Source organism: Antechinus flavipes, chromosome 4, assembly GCF_016432865.1.
Source record: "Antechinus flavipes isolate AdamAnt ecotype Samford, QLD, Australia chromosome 4, AdamAnt_v2, whole genome shotgun sequence".
NCBI lineage: Eukaryota > Metazoa > Chordata > Mammalia > Dasyuromorphia > Dasyuridae > Antechinus > Antechinus flavipes.
Genome location: NC_067401.1, coordinates 319,652,047 through 319,672,945, shown reverse-complemented (window position 1 = coordinate 319,672,945; position 20,899 = coordinate 319,652,047). Strand labels below are relative to the sequence as shown.

At 33.7% G+C, this 20,899-nt stretch overlaps 1 protein-coding gene across 2 annotated transcripts in view; it reads left to right on the top strand.

Moving 5' to 3' along the window:
• HBS1L (HBS1 like translational GTPase) overlaps nt 1-20,899 on the top strand; it is a 138,779-nt gene that overhangs the window by 62,710 nt on the left and 55,170 nt on the right. For both annotated transcript variants that reach the window (XM_051997801.1, XM_051997802.1), the window contains exon 5: nt 7,598-7,706. In XM_051997801.1, the coding sequence (XP_051853761.1) occupies nt 7,598-7,706 (109 nt within the window). The remainder of the gene's footprint in view (nt 1-7,597; nt 7,707-20,899) is intronic.

The following is a 20,899-nucleotide window of genomic DNA, read 5'->3' as shown; positions in this document are numbered from 1 at the left end:
GATTTTTAAAGGTATTATTTTCTTCCTTGAACTTTTTAATCTATTTTTCCACTTGGCCAATTCTTTTTTAAGTTCTTTTCTTCAGTCAATTTTTGTAAATTTTTTCCCATGACCAATTCTTCTTTTTAATAAGTTTTTCTTATTCTTTTATTATTTGGTCTGTTCTGTTCTCCCCCCACCCCCAGATTATTTTCATCATCATTTTTTGGTGCCTCCTTTACAGGCTGTTGACACTCTTTTAATGATTTTCTTAGATCACTCTCATTTCCTTTCCCAATTTTTCCTTTACTTTTCATATTTGGGTTAAAAAATCATTTCAGGATTCCTTTTAGGAATTCTTTTTGGGCCTGACACCCAATTCTTTTTTTTCTTTGAGACTTTAAATGTAGCAATTTTGACTTTCCTGTCTTCTAAGTTTTATGTTTTGATTTTCCTTGTCACCATAGTAAGTTTCTATGATCAAGTTCTTTTTCTGTCATTTCTTCTTTTTCCAGCCTATTTCTTGACTTTTAACTTTACATCAAAGTTTGGCACTGTTTCCCAGGAAGGAAGGAGCACAATCCAAAATTTAAGGTCTTGAGTGCAACTATTTTCAGAGCTAATTCTGATGGGACTGAGGTGGTGATTGTGGTGGTAGTAGTAGGGTTTGTAAGTTTTTAGTTTTTCCAAGATCTAAGGAGAGGTTTGTTTAGAGTTATTACTCTTTTCCTAGCCTGTGGTCTGGTCCATGATAAAACACAAGCATTTTGATGCTCTAAAACTATGACTATAATCCTGACTCCCCTGCAGCTGCAAGCTGTAGTTTCCTTATGTTCCTTTTTGCCCTGGCACTATTATTTAAGATTTTCAATCTGGATCCACATGCACAGTGCAACAGAATCCTGTACTGTGCCAGCAAGGAGAGCCTTGTAATCTTCTGACTGGTTATCCCAATAGCCATACTTTGGGTTAGAGTTCCAGTTCATTTTTCCCCTGCTGGCTATTTTGCACAGGTGCAGGGCCTTAACTCCTCAGTTGCCAAAGCTAGATGGTTGCTGTCCTGCTGAGTTACTTACCGCCTTTGTTTGACTATACTGTACCTCTACCCTGGGTTCAACAAGTCTTTCCTGCTGACCTTCTAAGTTGTTTTGGATTGAAAAATTGCTTCATCCCATTCTTTTAATGGTTCTGCCACTCCAGAATTATCTTGAGTGATTATTTTAAAGTTGTTTGGAGGGGAATTTGGGAGAGTTCAGGAAAGTCTCTGCTTTTTTTCCTATTTTGGCTCCAAGGCCAAACTTTGTAATAAATAAGACTATCATCTCAAGACCAACCTGGCTACATATAGAGGGGTTGAGTATTAGAAGGTTTGAATTTTTGGATTGAAAAACTGCTATAATGGATGATTATATTACACATGTATAAACTTGTAAAAATCTTTCAGCATTAAGTCTTCATATATTTATTGAGTGCTTAATATTTATAGAACACTGTTCTTACAAGGTGCTTGTGGGGTGCTGTGATAAGATATGACCCCTGCCCTTATGAAGATTACCTGAGTAAATGCTACATATACTATTTAATTATTGGTACCAGTAACTTTTGCATTTCATCATATGCTACCTTCTATTGTTTTCCATTTCTTAAAATGAGGATTATGTCAAGCAGGTTGGCCTATTTGAATAGATAGGTTATTAGTGGTGTACATACATTGGAAATATAGTTAACTTCTTTAGGGAAATATATTTACAAGAATTGTACATGTTTAATCTATATTGTATTACTTGCTGTCTAGTGGAAGGAGGTAAGGGAGGGAGAAAAATTTGGAATATAATCAATTTAAGAATGGAAGATTTGATGAAAATGAGAAAATTAAGTTGATAATAATTTAAAATGCTAAAATTCCTTATTGATTCATTATTTTATCCAGAAGGGCCTTTAATCCAATTTATCCAATTTTTAAATAGAAAATGGAGGCCCAGAGATTAAGTTGACTTGACCCAGGTTCTTTAGCTAGTTAATGGCAAAACTAGAACTCAAATTTATATGGACTGACTCAATCTACTGCTTTTTCTGTTGCATCTTTAAGAAATATTATTCTTGAAGAGCTAAGGAAAAAGTTATCCTTCATTATGAAGACAGTGGATGAATAGAGGACATTAAAATTATTACTGTGGGAAAAGAGATTTGAGTTGGAAGCTTGAGAAAATGCTAGAAGCCAAATCAATATTTTCAGGCTATAAGGTTGACTTTTATCTTGTTACTGTTTGTCCTTTGTTTTTGAAGAAGACTTTGCTTTAAGATACCATGACATGCAAGTGAATTGGAGTAAGTGAGAGAGAGCTGTGCACAGTTGCTAGTCTCATTTTCTCCTTCAAAGCCATCTGGGTCCAGTAGCAAGATCAAGATTAGGAAGTCTGGAGATGGCCTTAGATGTAATAGGAGCCACAGAAACCTTATTAACTTGGAAACTCACTCCACTCCAGGATTACTCACTTTGGAAGTACCTTTTGCCCTGAAGACATTGCCTTTAAATTGACTGGTTCCTCCCACTTTAAGGAGTAGACTTTAAGGAAACCAACCATGTTTTTCTTTTCTAGACACTCTACTGACTCACTTACATAGGACTTTTTCCTCTCCTCTCCTAATTTTTCAATTTCTTTTATGTGTTGTATCTCTATTGGAATGTAAGCTCTTTGAGGGAAGGGACTGTCTTTCTGCTTGAACTTGTATTCCTACCACTTAAGATAGCTCCTTGTATATATTAAATATTTAATATATGCTTGTTGACTGAATGATCTGCTATGCGTAAAGCAGAAGAGAAAAGGACCAACAGATAACTTTTCATGTGAGAAGGACAACTAATTCATTAGGAAGATATTGGGTCACAGATAGAGGAGATAATATTTTCTTGTAGCAGAGATATTTCAGACTTTTGAAAAGGAGGATAATAAAAATATAAGTCAAGGAGAACCAGGAAATTCAGTGCTTAGTAATTTGATTCTTTCCATGAAATATGTATACTTAGGGAGTACTTTTTGCTCTGTTCCATTGTCAGGAATTATTTTTATTTATATTGAAGGTTTTATGTCAACACAACTTTGCCTTAAGTGCTTTATAAATATGATAATGTACTATCAGACATTTTCAAAAATAATCACTGATTATTGAATAATCATGTTCTCAAAACAGCTACAAATGGTGAGTTTGGCCTTTTTATATAGAGAAGCTGTTAATATAATTAGGAATACTGTTAGGATGTTTGCATTTATTAAATTTGGTTCATGTGATAATATCCCTATAGTCTGAAAAGATCCATTATGTGGAATAAGATAAATTTTTAGAGCTGAAAGATAAAATCATTTGGTTCATTCTAATCTAGTTACTTCTAAAGAAATTGAGGTTCACTCAGATTGGCTTAGATGATGGGAAAAGATAAGGATGAACTTGGGAGGGAATGTGGGAAAACTAGGATACTAATACATTGTTGGTGGAGTTGTGAACGGATCCACCCATTCTGAAGAGCAGTTTGGAACTATGTTCAGAAAGTTATCAAACTGTGCATACCCTTTGATCCAGCAGTGTTTTTGTTGGGCCTGTATCCCAAAAAGATCTTAAAAAGGAAGGAAAGGAACCTACATGTGCAAAAATGTTTGTGGCAGCCTTTTTCATAGTGGCAAAAAACTGGAAACTGAGTGAATGCCCATCCGTTGGAAAATGGCTGAATAAGTTATGGTATATGAATGTTGTGGAATATTATTTTTCTATAAGAAATGATCAGCAGGATGATTTTAGAGAGGCCTGGAGAGTCTTACGTGAACTGAAGCTAAGTGAAATGAGTAGAACCAGGAGATCATTTGTATATAGTAACATCAGTATTATATGATGATCAATTCTGATGAATATGACTCTTTTCAACAATGATTTGATTGATACCAGTTCTAGTGCTTTTGTGGTAATGAATGTCATCTACACCCAGAGAGGACTGTGGGAACTGAATGTGGCTCACAACATAACATTCTCACTCTTTTTGTTGTTGTTTGCTTACGTTTTGTTTTCTTACTCATTTACTTTCCTTTTTGATGTGATTTTTCTTGTGCAGCAAGAAAATTGTATAACTGTGTTTGCACATATTGGATTTAACATATATTTTAATATGTATAATATATTGCATTACTTGCCATCTAGGGGACAGGAAAATCTGAAACACAATACTATGCAAGAAATTGAGGTTCAGAGATGATGTCTCTAATAGAAATGTCACACAGTCAACTATGTGGACTACACAGAACCTAAGTTTTCTAATACTTAGCTTCAGTGTTGTAGGCTTTTTATCACATCATAATTTCTTTTTTGTTGTTAATTCTATTACATTTTCTTTTTTCTGTTGATGAAAATATACCTTCCTTCCTTCCCTCTTTTCTCTCCTCCATTGTTAAAGAAACTGAAATGTATAGCCAAGCAAAACAAATCTCCATATAATCCATGTATAAAAAACAAGTCTTTGTAATCTAAATTTATCATCTGTTTTTGAGAAGGTGGGTAATATGTTTCATGATGAGTCCTCTAGAATCATGTTTGATAATTGTATTGACTGAAATTCATAAGACTTTCAAAGCTGTATGCCTTTATTATTATCATATAAATTATTCTCCTGAATATTTTAGATAAATAAATTAATTTCCTGAATATCTCACTTCAGTTCATGCAAATCTTCCCAAGTTTTTCTGAGACAATCCCTTCAATATTTCTGATAACACATTAGTTATCTTTCACATTAATATACCTTAATTTACCCTCTTAATTTCTATTTCTTTGCCAGTTCAGAAAGAACAGGTATAAACATTTTTGTAATGTAGTCCTTTTCCTCATTCTTTTTCTTTGGGCTGTAAGCCCGGTATTTGTATTACTAGATTAAAAGTTTATTTACTTTAATAATTTGTTGGCAAAATTCCAAATTACTTTATAGAATGGCTGGACCTGTCCTTTTTTCCCACCAACAATAAATTTAATATACCTGTTTTCTCATTGTTTCTCTAAATTTTTCTCTTTTTGTCAGCTTTGCCAGTCACATCATGATTTCTCAAAACAACTGACAGTTAATTTGTAAAATTGGAGCAGTATCTTAAAAATAGTTGACTTGCAGTAATTGTTGATGTGACAGGTGCTATTAAAAAATTTCCCCGTCCCAATTTATCTTTTGGTTCAATATTAATTATTATCTGTCTTTGTATAACTATGGCACTATCATATTTCAAAGGGTAATGGGAACTAAATGTACATTTTTGTGGCTATAAGCCTTTAATATTTATCTCGATCATTCCTATTAAAAGGGATGGTAGCAGCAGATATTTAGACAATACTAAGAATATTGACTTAATTACTTTCATTATTATTCATTTGCTTTCTTTTTTATTTATTTTGTTTATGTGAATATTTGCTGGGACGTATTACTGGCACATAGAAGATATTTAATAAAAACTTCTATGATATCACTGATATAGATGTACAGAATTAGTTTCATAAGTGAATTAATAGAGAATTTGTAGTCATTTGGCTAGACATGTAGATGGAATGTTTTATATGGTGCTAGACTTGGAGTTTGGAAGACTTGAGTTTGAATCAGCTATTATCAGATATGATCATAGTTGTGTTGTGTGTGACATCTTTTTGTCCCAGTTTACTCATCTGTAAAATGGATATATTAATAGCTACTACTTTATGGAATTGTTGAATTCAAATGAGATGATAAAGATAAAGTGCTTTGCAAAAGCACTAGGTAAATGTTGTTGTTATTGTTATTTTTAAAGCATAATTTGGGAATATATAGTCATCTCAATCAAAATGCATGAATTGAACATCCATTATGTGCCTAATACAGAGGTGCTATGCAGGATAAAAGGAAGCATACATTTATCATTCTTAATTTCAGATTGCAGTCTGATTGAAGAGACAAGTATTAACTGGGATTTTTATGAGACAATTGTTGATTAATAAGTTAGATAAATAATTTAAAATGTTAAATAAAGCAAAAATTAGGCCAACATAATCAAAGAAGTCACAAATTTTATTTAGAATAATGGTTTTAGTGCTTAACTGGAAACATTAAATCTATTTTTTTAAATTTAAAATCCAATGACTTCTCAATATATCATAATTCACATGACAGGTTTTTCGAAGTAATCTTTAAAACACTTTGGATTTACTAGCAGTGCCCTTATTGTTCATGAAGAAGTGATATATCTTAAAATGGAATATATATTTGGAAATTTAGAAACTGTGGTATAATGATTAGAAAACTAGCCTCAGACCTCAGAAGATTAGCCTTTTTAGTCTAGCCTGGGAGCTCCTGTGTGTAATCTCTTAGTACTTTAAGGTATTGATTTGTATTGGCAGAGAAAATTTTTTTATCTAGGTGCCCAATATACAAGTGAAATCACAGGTACCTTTCCTTATGGATTGTTTATGGTTTGGAATTCCCAGAAGATTATAAAAAGCCCTCAATTTTCATGCATCTCACAAGATTATTAATTTTCTTATGTTAACTAATGTTTAGTTTTCATTTTTTTGGTCTTTGATCATTTATATATAATGTCTTCTCCCAAATATAAGTGCTCAGAAACATTGCACTTGGATTTTTGAAAGGATTTTGAAAAATTAAAAGCAGTTCTTGAGAAGAAATGGAAAACTATTCATCTGGAACATTGTACTTTTTTCTTTTCATTTTATGTATCTTTTACAAAAGATCTATACTAGCTACCCAGCCCCTCTACTCTTCAGTGTAATGGCAATGGATAATTTAAAAAAAAAAAAAAAAAGACTTGAACTTTGAGTCAGGATTGACTTCCCTTGAATAACACTTCTAAATCCTATTAATAGTATGATCATGGACAAGTCACTTAACCATGTTAACTATTTTGAATTATGCTTTTATCCTACCTCTCTGGATTATGATGATCTTTTTAAATATATGTGAAACCTTTTGTAAACCCGAAAGTATACTTCAAAAGTCAGTTATTGCTAGTAACAGAATTTTTCTTATTACCCATGGAATTCTACTAGATTTGCAATCCAAGGGCTTGATTTTAAATTTCATAACTATTAACCCAATCCTTAATAGAAAAGAATTAACTTTGAAAAGCAAATAGAAGGGTGTTAGCATTCTGATAATCCAGCATTCTTTTTTAGTGAAATACTCATGATTTCAGCATATTTAAAAGAAACATTATGGTGACAGTAATAATGGGTAATGTTTATATAGCTTTAAGCTTTGTAAACTACTTTAAATATATTATTTCATTTGCTCTCCCAACAATTAGAGATTAGAAAACTTAGTTTTTATCTTTAACATTTGAATCAGGGCAGAATAGTGGAGTGAAAAGAGTATTAGGGATAGAATTGGGAGATCGGAGGTTTGAATCCCGACTGATAATTATTAGCTGTGAAACTATAGACAAAGCACTTAACCTTTTTAATATTCATTTCCCTCACTTTAGAAATGGGATATTTTGTCTCTGCCTTACAACATTGTTGTGAAGCAAATTATCCTTAACATTTTAAAATAATATATAAATTTGAATTACTGCTGATAGCCTAAAACTTTTTTCTTTACAATTAGGAAAATCAGTAGATCATCAGTCATCTCGAAGTGAATCTGAAATTGTGCCAAAAGTTACGAAAATGACCGTATCTGGAAAGAAGCAGACTATGGGATTTGAAATTCCTGGGTAAGAATTTGAACTCTTGTATATTTTAGTCAGATTTATTTGCTATTTGTTCATTACATGTGCTTTGCTTTTTATATGAAGCCAGAATTATATTTTATAAATATGTTTATTTGTATCTGAGACAACTTATTTTAAAGAGCCCAGAATTACCATTCAGGAGATAAAGGCTTTGGCTTTCACTCTCTCTGATAATTATGTCGTTTTGTATAAGTTCTGACATTAATTTCTTGTATGTTAAGTAATGTTGATGACCTAGATGATCTCTAAAGTATCTTCTGATTTTATTTCATTATTTATTTATTTGTTTTGCTGAGGCAATTAGGGTTAAGTGACTTGCCAGGGTCACACAGCTAGGAAGTGTTAAATGTATGAGGGCAGATTTGAAGTCAGGTCCTCTTGTCTTTAGGGCTGGTGCTCTATCCACTGCACTACCTAACCACCTCATACCTTCTAATTTTTAAAATTAATTTAATAGCATCATTTTAATGTATACTAAAATAATATACTTGGTTTACAGGTTACTTCCAAGCTTTGTGGAGTAAATAGTGCAAATATTATTTTTTCAATTGTAAGATTTTTATTTCTTTTTAAATAGATAAAGAAACTTTCCCAATATTACATATTTAATACCATACCTTATATTTGAACCCAGGTTTCTCTTGACTCTTAAGTCCTATATTCTATGTTAGCATGGTGCTGAGGGACTTGCCTTTGGCCCCTTAAAGCTCATGTTACAGATGGGATTTAAATCTGATTCTTTTATCAAGTTCAGTACTTTAGCAACTAATGCCATAGGAACATTTAATTTGAAATATATAAAATCCTCATCATAATGATGATAATACTAAAATTTTTGAAGACTAGAATAAACTTTAGTTAAAAGTAAAGAAGTTAGACCATATTGTCTTTGAAGGATCTCTTTTTCAGTTCAGGTAAGGAGAAAAAGTCTAAATCTCTGGTAAAAAGCAAAAAACAAAAACATAACAAAACAAAAAACAAGAAAAATCATATTTTTCCAAATAGTTCTTTGCAACTTAAGACCTCGAAGAGATCTGAATGGAAGAATCTCTTCTTCATTTGGTGCAAATTACTCATTTTACAGATAGAGGAAACTGAAGTCTAGAACCATGAACTCACTTGTTTTATGTTGACAGAGAACAAATAGCAGAGCTAGGATTTAAACCTATGTCTTTAATTAATTCCAAATTTAGTGATCTTTGTTATTTCATATTGGGGTTATTTGGAGGAAGGGAGAAAGGGGAAGTTTGAGAGATGCATACGAATTCACTTCTTTTTTTTTTTTTTAAATTTTATTTAATAATTACTTTATATTGACAGAATCCATGCCAGGGTAATTTTTTTACAACATTATCCCTTGCACTCGTTTCTGTTCCGATTTTTCCTCTCCCTCCCTCCACCCCCTCCCCTAGATGGCAAGCAGTTTTCTATATGTTAGATATGTTGCAGTATATCCTAGATACAATATATGTTTGCAGAACCGAACAGTTCTCTTGTTGCACAGGGAGAATTGGATTCAGAAGGTAAAAATAACCCGGGAAAGAAAAACAAAAATGCAGATAGTTCACATTCGTTTCCCAGTGTTCTTTCTTTGGGTGTAGCTGCTTCTGTCCATCATTTATCAATTGAAACTCAGTTAAGTCTCTTTGTCAAAGAAATTCACTTCCATCAAAATATGTCCTCATACAATATCGTTGTCGAAGTGTGTAATGATCTCCTGATTCTGCTCATTTCACTTAGCATCAGTTCATGTAAGTCTCTCCAAGCCTCTCTGTATTCATCCTACTGGTCATTTCTTACAGAACAATAATATTCCATAATGTTCATATACCACAATTTACCCAGCCATTCTCCAATTGATGGCCATCCATTCAATTTCCAGTTTCTAGCCACTACAAACAGGGCTGCCACAAACATTTTGGCACATACAGGTCCCTTTCCCTTCTTTAGTATTTCTTTGGGATATAAGCCCAATAGAAACACTGCTGGATCAAAGGGTATGCACAATTTGATAACTTTTTGGGCATAATTCCAGATTGCTCTCCAGAATGATTGGATTCGTTCACAACTCCACCAACAATGCATTAGTGTCCCAGTTTTCCCGCATCCCCTCCAACATTCATCATTATTTTTTCCTGTCATCTTAGCCAATCTGACAGGTGTGTAGTGGTATCTCAGAGTTGTCTTAATTTGCATTTCTCTGATCAATAATGATTTGGAACACTCTTTCATATGAGTAGTAATAGTTTCAATTTCATCCTCTGAAAATTGTCTGTTCATATCCTTTGACCATTTATCAATTGGAGAATGGCTTGATTTCTTATAAATTTGAGTCAGTTCTCTATATATTTTAGAAATGAGGCCTTTATCAGAACCTTTAACTGTGAAGATGTTTTCCCAGTTTGTTGCTTCCCTTCTAATCTTGTTTGCATTAGTTTTATTTGTACAAAGGCTTTTTAATTTGATGTAATCAAAATTTTCTATTTTGTGATCAGTAATGGTCTCTAGTTCATCTTTGGTCACAAATTTCTTTCTCCTCCACAAGTCTGAGAAATAAACTATCCTATGTTCCTCTAATTTATTTATAATCTCGTTCTTTATGCCTAGGTCATGGACCCATTTTGATCTTATCTTGGTATATGGTGTTAAGTGTGGGTCCATGCCTAATTTCTGCCATACTAATTTCCAAGTATCCCAGTAGTTTTTATCAAATAATGAATTCTTATCCCAGAAGTTAGGGGCTTTGGGTTTGTCAAACACTAGATTGCTATAGTTGACTATTCTGTCTTGTGAACCTAACCTTTTCCACTGATCCACTAATCTGTTTCTTAGCCAATACCAAATGGTTTAGGTGACTGCTGCTTTATAATATAATTTTAGATCAGGTACAGCTAGGCCACCTTCATTTGATTTTTTTTTTCATTAATTCCCTTGAGATTCTCGACTTTTTATTGTTCCATATGAATTTTGTTGTTATATTTTCTAGATCATTAAAATATTTTCTTGGAAGTCTGATTGGTATAGCACTAAATAAATAGATTAGTTTAGGGAGTATTGTCATCTTTATTATATTCGCTCGGCTGATCCAAGAGCACTTAATATTTTTCCAATTATTTAAGTCTGACTTTATTTGTGTGGAGACTTTTTTATAATTTTGCTCATATAATTCCTGACTTTCCTTTGGTAGATAGATTCCCAAATATTTTATGGTATCAACAGTTATTCTGAATGGAATTTCACTTTGTATCTCTTGCTGTTGGGTTTTGTTGGTGATGTATAAAAATGCTGAGGATTTATGGGGATTTATTTTGTAGCCAGCTACTTTGCTAAAATTATGAATTATTTCTAATAGCTTTTTAGTAGGATCTCTGGGGTTTTCTAGGTATACCACCATATCATCTGCAAAGAGTGATAGTTTGGTTTCCTCATTACCTACTCTAACTCCTTTAATATCTTTCTCGACTCTTATTGCCAAGGCTAGTGTTTCTAATATGATATTAAATAATAATGGTGATAGTGGGCAACCTTGCTTCACTCCAGATCTTACTGGGAAAGGTTCCAGTTTTTCCCTATTGTATATGATGCTTACTGATGGTTTTAAATATATGCTCCTGACTATTTTAAGGAAAAGTCCATTTATTCCTATGCTCTCAAGTGTTTTTATTAGGAATGGATGTTGGATTTTATCAAATGCTTTTTCTGCATTTATTGAGATGATCATATGGTTTTTGTTTGTTTGGTTATTGATATAGTCAATTATGCTAATAGTTTTCCTAATATTGAATCAGCCCTGCATTCCTGGTATAAATCCTACTTGGTCATAGTGTATTATCCTGGGGATGATTTTCTGTAATCTTTTTGCTAATATTTTATTTAAGATTTTAGCATCAATATCCATTAGGGAGATTGGTCTATAATTTTCTTTCTCTGTTTTCAGCCTACCTGGTTTAGGTATCAGTACCATGTCTGTGTCATAAAAGGAGTTTGGTAGGACTCCTTCAATCCCTATTTTTTCAAATAGTTTATTTAGCATTGGAGTTAATTGTTCTTTAAATGTTTGATAGAATTCACATGTAAATCCATCTGGTCCTGGGGATTTTTTCTTAGGGAGTTGATTGATAGTTTGTTCTATTTCTTTTTCTGAGATGGGACTGTTTAGGATATTTACTTCTTCCTCTGTTAGTTTGGGCAAGCTATATTTTTGGAGGTATTCTTCTATTTCATTTAAGTTGTTGAATTTATTGGCATAAAGTTGGGCAAAGTAACTCCTAATTATTGCTCTAATTCCCTCTTCGTTAGTGGCGAGTTCTCCCTTTTCATTTTTAAGACTAACAATTTGATTTTCCTCTTTCCTTTTTTTAATCAGATTTACTAAGGGTTTGTCTATTTTGTTGGTTTTTTCATAAAACTAACTCTTAGTTTTATTAATTCAATAGTTTTTTTACTTTCAATTTTATTGATCTCTCCTTTTATTTTTAGAATTTCAAGTTTAGTGTTTGACTGGGGGTTTTTAATTTGTTCCTTTTCTAGCATTTTTAGTTGCAAGCCCAATTCATTGACCTTCTCTTTCTCTATTTTATACAAATAGGCCTCTAGAGATATGAAATTTCCCCTTATTACCACTTTGGCTGCATCCCATACATTTTGGTATGATGTCTCATTATTATCGTTTTCTTGGGTGAAGTTATTAATTATGTCTATGATTTTCTGTTTCACCCAATCATTCTTTAGTATGAGATTATTTAGTTTCCAATGATTTTTTGGTCTACTTCCCCCTGGCTTTTTGTTGAATGTAATTTTCATTGCATCGTGGTCTGAAAAGGATGCATTTAGTATTTCTGCCTTACTGCATTTGAGTTTGAGGTTTTTATGTCCTAATATAGGGTCAATTTTTGTATAGGTTCCATGAACTGCTGAAAAGAAAGTGTATTCCTTTCTGTCTCCATTGCATTTTCTCCAGAGATCTATCATATCTAATTTTTCTAGTATTCTATTTACCTCTTTGACTTCTTTCTTATTTATTTTGTGGTTTGATTTATCTAATTCTGAGAGTACAAGGTTAAGATCTCCCACTATTATAGTTTTACTGTCTATTTCTTCTTGCAGCTCTCTTAATTTCTCTTTTAAGAATTTAGATGCTACACCACTTGGTGCATATATGTTTAATATAGATAGTGCTTCATTATCCATGCTACCCTTTAGCAAGATATAGTGCTCTTCCTTATCTCTTTTAATTAGATCAATTTTTGCTTTAGCTTGATCTGAGATCAGGATGGCTACCACTGCTTTTTTGACTTCACCTGAAGCATAGTAGATTTTGCTCCAACCTTTTACCTTTAACCTGCATGTATCTCCCCGCTTCAGGTGTGTTTCCTGTAAACAACATATTGTAGGATTCTGGCTTTTAATCCATTCTGCTAACTGCTTCCTCTTTTTTGGGGAGTTTACCCCGTTCACATTTATGGTTAGAATGACCAATTCTGTATTACTTGCCATCTTGTTAACCCTGGTTTATGCTTTTCTCCCTTCTTACCCCCTTACCCCCCTTCCCAGTATTAAGCTTGTGAGCACCACTTGCTTCTCACAGCCCTCCCTTTTTTAGTATCCCTCCCCCCCCTTAGAGTTCCTTCCCCTATCTTACCCCTTTCCCTCCCAGTTACCGTATTCCCTTCCACTTAGCTTATTCCTTCCCTTTTCACTTTTCCCTTCTCACTTTTCAATGAGGTGGGAGAAGTTTCACCATAGATTGAATATGTCTAAAATTTTTCTCTTAAAGCCAATTCTGAAGGCAATAAGATACCCACTATATTCATCCCCCTCCATTCATTCTCTCAGATATAATAGGTTTCCTATGCCTCTTCATGAGATGTACTACCCCCACTTTACCCTTTTTCTGGTACAATGTCCTTTCCACATCAGTTTCTAGAACAAGGTATACATGTATTCTTTATACATCTTTATAGCCGAAATATAGTTCCTAAGATTAATCTTTACCTTTTTAGATTTCTCTTGAATTCTATATTTGTAGATCAAACTTTTTGTTAAGTTCTGGCTTTTTCATCAAAAATAGGTGAAATTCGCTTACTTTGTTGAATGTCCATCTTCTTCCCTGGAAAAAGATGCTCATTCTAGCTGGGTAAGTTATTTTTGGTTGCATAGCAAGTTCCTTAGCCTTTCGGAATATCATATTCCAGGCCCTTCGATCTTTTAATGTGGATGCTGCAAGATCCTGGGTGATCCTTATTGTGGCTCCTTGATACTTGAATTGGGTTTTTCTAGCCGCTTGCAATATTTTTTCCTTCGTCTGAGGGTTCTGGCATTTGGCCACTATATTCCTTGGTGTTTTGATTTTAGGATCCCTTTCAGTGGGTGATCGATGAATCCTTTCAATGTTTATTTTTTCCTCTGTTCCTATGACTTCTGGGCAGTTCTCTTTGATAATTTCCTGGAAAATAGTGTCCAGGCTCTTTTTTTCATCATGTTTTTCTGGGAGTCCAATGATTCTCAGATTGTCTCTCCTGGATCTGTTTTCCAGGTCTGTTGTCTTCCCCAGAAGGTATTTCACATTCTTTTCCATTGTTTGATTTTTTTGGATTTGCTTGACTGATTCTTCTTGTCTCCTCGAGTCATTCAATTCCAATTGTTCAATTCTGATTTTCAATGAAGTATTTTCTTCACTCACTTTTTAAAAATCTTTTTCTAATTGTCCAATTGAGTTGTTTTGTTCTATGGAATTTTTTTCCATTTCACCAATTTTGTTTTTTAGAGAGCTATTTTCTGTTTCCAGTTCACCAATCCTGTTTTTCAAGGATTTTATTTCTTTATCCAGTCTCTCTGTAACTGAGTGGGATGACTTCTCCAGGCTCTTTTGCCAAGCCTCCCTCTCCTTTTCCCATTTTTCTTCTAGCTCTCTTGTGAGAGCCTTTTTAATTTCCTCCATGAGATTCATCTGTGCTGAGGAACAGATGATTTCCTCCTTTGGGGATTCACTTGGAGACTGTCTGTTTTTAGTCTCCTCAGGATTTAGAGTCTGCTCTCTATTTGTATAGAAGCTGTCAAGGGTTAAAGTCCTCTTCAGTTTCTTGCTCATTCTGTCTAATAATCAAAGACAAACTAGCAAAGAAAAAAAGAAAAAAACTGGAGTCTTTCTTTGGGGGAGGGGCTGGGTGGTGTTACCGAGCTTCCTCTACAGACTGCGGGGTGGGGGTGGGGCAGCAGTGAGGCACTAGCCCTACTGTGCTGCGCCTGCGCTCTGAGATCCCAGAGCTTGCTGAGTCACTGGGGGAGGGAGCGGGGGTTGGCCAGGTCCCGAGAGACTCCAGCTGTTTGGTGTTGTATTCTTCACCCCCGGTGTTTTTAGCTTTTCTGCTGGGCTGCTGACTTGCTGCCGGAGCAAAGTATCCAGTCCTGTAGCGAAGCTCTCCCCGCAGAGACGGCTGCAATCACTCCCCACCCCCTCTCCAGTCTGCTCCCATGCTCTCACTGCCTCTGCCCACCGCCTGCATACGATCTAAAACCGTCCCAGCCCTCCAGTAAAAACAGACCTTTCTTGGCTAATCTCAAGGATGGCTTCTCTTGGTAACTATTTGTGGGTTTTTTTTTTCAGTCAAGCATTAATTCAGAGGCTTGTAATGAAATGGATAGTGAGAGAAAACGCGGAGCTACACAGCTGTATGCCTCCTCTCCGCCATCTTGGCCCGAAGTCACAAATTCACTTCTTAATAGTTCTTCCCTTGAACAATGTTAAAATGAGTGAAACTTGTTTTATGATGTTTGCCAAACATTACTCTATGTTAGTAAATCAAATATTTATCATATTGAATAGAATAAGAATAAACTTATGGATTAGTTCTCATAAGTGATAGTACTGTAAGTTCCCATAAAAGTAAAAGTTTTGATACTAAAAAATAGTGTTTGCTTAGAACTGTGAGAGGTTATCTATATTATACATATATGCACATATACATACATATATATACATTTGTCACTTAGGCCCTATAGGAAGAGAGATGAAGACATGTTTTTTTCCAATTTGGTTCCCTCATCTTTTTTAGTTCCAGTAAAAATTTATTTTAGAAAGATAGGTCTTTACTAAAGGATAGATAAACTAATCTATTGATAATTAATTGCTGGGCTTAATGTGAGGAAATGGTATATGCATAATGATTTGATCATATTTTTATATTGTTCCTGTTAATATTTTTACCTATGCACCAAGATTGAATTTATAATTTGAAATGTCATTACAGCAGAGTGTGAAAACAATAACTTAATATACAGACCTTAGACAGGACTTTTATAGTTTATCAATAGCAATAAAGGTACATTCTTAGTTTTGCTTGTATATTTAGAATTTAAAAATCAGAGGTCTTGGAGAAAATTGTAATCTGACTCTTTTGATAAGAATGATAACGAAGAATTTGAAATAAGGCCATCTTAACATAATACCAAAAGTTTTTAAAAGATAAGGGAAGCTCCTCCTGCATGTCTCATTAAAACACTTAATGTAAATAATTCTGAAAAAGAGATTGGTTGCCTTGATATATGGTGTTAATGATGTGGAAACAGTAGATGGTGGTGTGAATAGCTGGATATACAAAAGATTATTGGTTTTTCTCAGAGTAGGAATTCATAGCACAACCCATCTGTGGCTAAGGACTTGCCAGAAGAAAATAGTGACTAGTCCAAGATTACATAGCTAATAAATGTCAGTGGTGAGATTTAAAACTGTCTTCTTAACTGCAAATGTTGCATTCTGTCTATGGTGCTATGCTGATTCTGTCTTTTGTGTTCTGAACTGCTGACCCAGGATATTAGTAAGAATGAAATTTTTGTAAATATTCAAGAATGAGTGGAGAATGAAATAGTTATTTGGAAAAAGATTCCTTTGGTCTTTGTTGTAACTAAAAAGTGTGTTGAAACATGGGTTTATTTTGAATAATTGGGCTTAACCCAGTTTACTATCTGTCTCCAATTATATTTATTTACCAATAATAGATTTCTACATAATATACTTTAACATACATAATCATTCAGGGCTTTTTAAACTTTTTCTACTTGTGACCCTATTGGACATGAAAATTTTTTATGTAACCCTGGGTATATAAATATATAAAATAGATATACAAATCAAATTATTGGTAATAAAACTTAATTTTGTTACCCTCACATTCAGTTGCAAAACCCTATGTAAGGTCATGAATCACATATAAGAAGCTGGAATCTACAGTACATAGATATGCATATATTTCTTTCCTTTGCTCAAAAACCTCCTATAGCTCCCTTAGTTTACTTTCCTTATGAGAGGAGGAAAATACATTGTAAACTTTTGATGTTATTGTTTGTTTTGAGCCTGATAATCTATATCAGCATAATTTATCATAAAGTTATATTTTTCTTCCTTTGTAATTACTTATTATGACGCTATTTTCATTGTGTTTGGTAGGACCACTGCAACTGTTATTATTGTGGAATGATATAAAATGGGAAAAAAAATAGCTTCCTTCTAGTTCAGTCTACTTTTGTGTTGCCCCTTTCTCCAGGTCTTATAGTTTGAAAACTGCTGAGATATCATGAATCTTTCCTTCCCAACTTTATGAATATATTGGACTACATGATATGTAAGGTCTCTCCTAGCTCTATATCCCATGAACTCTAGTCTTGATGATTAGAGAATAAGAATCGTCAACAGTTACATTGTTCTATAGGATCATATAGTCCAAATTGTAGCAGTGGCCCCTGGAAGATACAGAAGTAAGCTTTTCATTTATAACTTAGGAAAAAGTTGAATAATGCTAGCCATTATTCAAAACACTTTACCATCTGCTATTCATTACTCATTTACTCTTGCCCCTCTTAGTGTCCAAATAATTCCCATCATTTAGAATACATTTCCACCTTCTCTTTGCCAAAGCATGTTTTTTCCACTCTTGAAAGCACTATTGAAATGTATTTTTAAAAAATATTAGAATAAATTTTTTTTTCAAGTTACTAATCTTTAATTTTTTTAAAATAACTTTTTATTGACAGAACCCATGCCTGGATAATTTTTTTACAACATTATCCCTTGTACTCGCTTCTGTTCCGATTTTTTCCCTTTCTCTCTCCCCCTCTCCTCCTCCCCCAGATGGCAAGCAGTCCTCTACATGTTAAATATGTCACAGTATATCCTAGATACAATATATGTGTGCAGAACTGAACAGTTCTCTTGTTGCACAGGGAGAATTGGATTCAGAATGTAAAAATAACCCGGGAAGAAAAACAAAAATGCAAACAGTTTATGTTCATTTCCCAGTGTTCTTTCTTTGGGTGTAGCTGCTTCTGTCCATCATTGATCAATTGAAACTGAGTTAGATCTCTTTGTCAAAGAAATCCACTTCCATCAGAATACATCTTCATACAGTATCGTTGTTGAAGTATATAATGATCTCCTGTTTCTGCTCATTTCACTTAGCATCAGTTCATGCAAGTCTCTCCAAGCCTCTCTGTATTCATCCTGCTGGTCATTTCTTCCAGAATAGTAATAGAATAATTTTTTCAAAGCTGATTTCTGGACTAAATTTTCAGTACTTTTATCTGTATATGAATAATAATTACATATTTAAATGTTATTTCTGAATGTTGCTTCTTCATTATACACATGGCTAGCCCTTCTTCATGAACTGTAACAACTCATTTATATGGCACTTTACAGTTTCCTTACTAATAACTCTAGGAAGTGCAAATACTATTTTTCCTCTTTTTGAGATGAGGATATTGAAGCTTAGAGAGAATGAATCATCCAAGTCTCTCAGCTAGTAAATGTGTCAACGGTAGGGTGCAATCCCATGTATCTTTCTGTTATATCATATCTGTTGATACGGTGATAGTGATATAATCACTGTCCATATAATTTTGTCAGATGAAGAGAATTATCTAAGATCTAATTAAGTGATGAAATCTGCATTCAGACCCAACCAAGCCTTTTAACTTTTTGACTAGGGCTCTTTGCTTGACAAAAAAAGCAAGAGTAAGACATAGCTTTCTATTTTACTTCATTTCTATGTTCCATACTTCACCCAGTCCCTTGAAATAAAAAGTATTCTTATATTTTATTTCCATAATATTTTTGATAAATTGAATTATTTTCTGTAGTGGACTAGAACTCTGGAAGAGGGTATACTTGAATATAAGTCAGCAGCATGCTTGTAATTAATTACCTACTCTATGTGAGATGGTTCTCTAAGCACATGTAATATAATGATGTGGCCAATCTAATTGGTGTATACTTAGGGTAATGGGATAATGTGATGTTCTATAGCTGCTCATGGCCAGTGTGATGTGTTAATATAATTATTCTGGGTTATTTAAGGGAGTCCCAGAGACAGAGGGTTCTCTCAGCCATGGCGATCTCAGCTACAGAGAAGACTTCAGGCTCTAGACTCCAGAGTCCAGACTCCATGTTTGACCAGCCACGTGGCTGCTTTTCTGCCTCTTTCGCTTCATTCCCCCACTAAGCCCAAGGCCTTGGGCTGATCCCGAGGCCCACCATAGAGCTAACCTGGACATTACAGTTTTCCTTTTGACTTAGTTTATCATCTTAATGTTGTGTTAAGTGATATTTTTGAATGAAGCAAATATTTTTGCTCCATTGTTGTTTAGGGAATTTTTTAGATAGACATGTTAATACTACTACTTCATTTTGTCACCAGACAAGAATATTTTTCATTGTCCATTATAGAAAAGGTAAGTTGAAGCAAATTGGAGACATGCTAGAGAATGTTTTCCTTGGGGGTGGTAAGAAGGGAGAGTTTTGAGAAAGTATATGTAACTGTCTTTTGTGATTTGGAAGGGTAACATTGGGGCATCAATGAAAAAAATGCTAATTGAATACAAGCCCAATGAATTTTTAGAAGAACTGAAAAAAAATTTTTAAATAAGAGGGAAGGAAAATTGGAAAGAAATGAAAATGATGCAGGGAAATTATGAAAAGATTAGCTAGGTAAAAGGAGCAAAAAATGCTGAAGAAAGCACCTTAAAAACCAGAATTGATCAAATAATAAAGGAAACACAAAAATCTACTGAAGAGAATTCATTAAATAGGAGAATTGACCAAAAGGAAAAAAAGAACTCCAAAATTCACCAAAGAAAAGAACTCTTTGAGAAATGAAATTGGTATAAGGAAAGCAGAAAACTGGGGGGAAATTTTTGCAACAAATACTTTGGTTAGGCCTTATTACTCAAATATGTAGAGATTTAAATCTAATTTATAAAATACAAGTCATCCCTTGATTGATAAATGTTCAATGGATATGAAGACAATTAACATTACTCAGTTGATAGTCAAAGGATATGAAGACTATTTTCAAAGAAACTAAAGCTGTCTTTACTCATGAAAAAATGCTCCAAATCATTATTAATTAGAAAAATGCTGATTAAAACAACTCTGAGGTACTACTTTGCACCTATCAGATTGGCTAATATGATTAAAAAAGGAAAATGTTGGAAGGGAATGTGGCAAAACTGGGATATCTATGTACTGTTGGAGGAATTGTAAACTGATTCAATTGTTCTGGAGAACAATTTGGAACTATGCTCAAAGGGTTATAAAAGTGGGTGTACTATTTGATCCAGCAATGCCATTGGTAGATCTGTATCCCAAAGATAAATTCAAAAAGGAAAAAGAACCTATCTGTACAAAAATATTTATAGCAGCTCTTTTGTGGTGGCTCAGAACTGGAAATCAAAAGAATGCCCATCAATTGGGGGCTAAGCAACTGTGGCATATGATTGAAATGGAATATTTTTGTGCTTCTAAGAAATTCAGAAAAATGTGGAAAAGATATGAATTAATACAAAGTAAACAGAATCAGGAGAATGATGTACACCAAAACAGCAATATTGGACAATAAAGATCTGTGAATGACTTAACTATTCTCAGCAATACAGTGATCCAAGACAGGCCAAAGTTTCAGCACTAATGAATGGAGCATATCTGCCTCCAAAGAAAGACCCTTTCTGAAACTTTCTTTGTCTCATTTTTTCTTTTTTATTTGAGTGCAAAATGTGGAAATGCATATAATGAATGAGTATAATCTGATTGCTTACTGTCTGACGGAGGGATAGAATTTGGAACTCAGAACTTCAAATGAAAGTGTTAATAAAATATAGAATTGGTCAAATGGAAAAATGGTTCA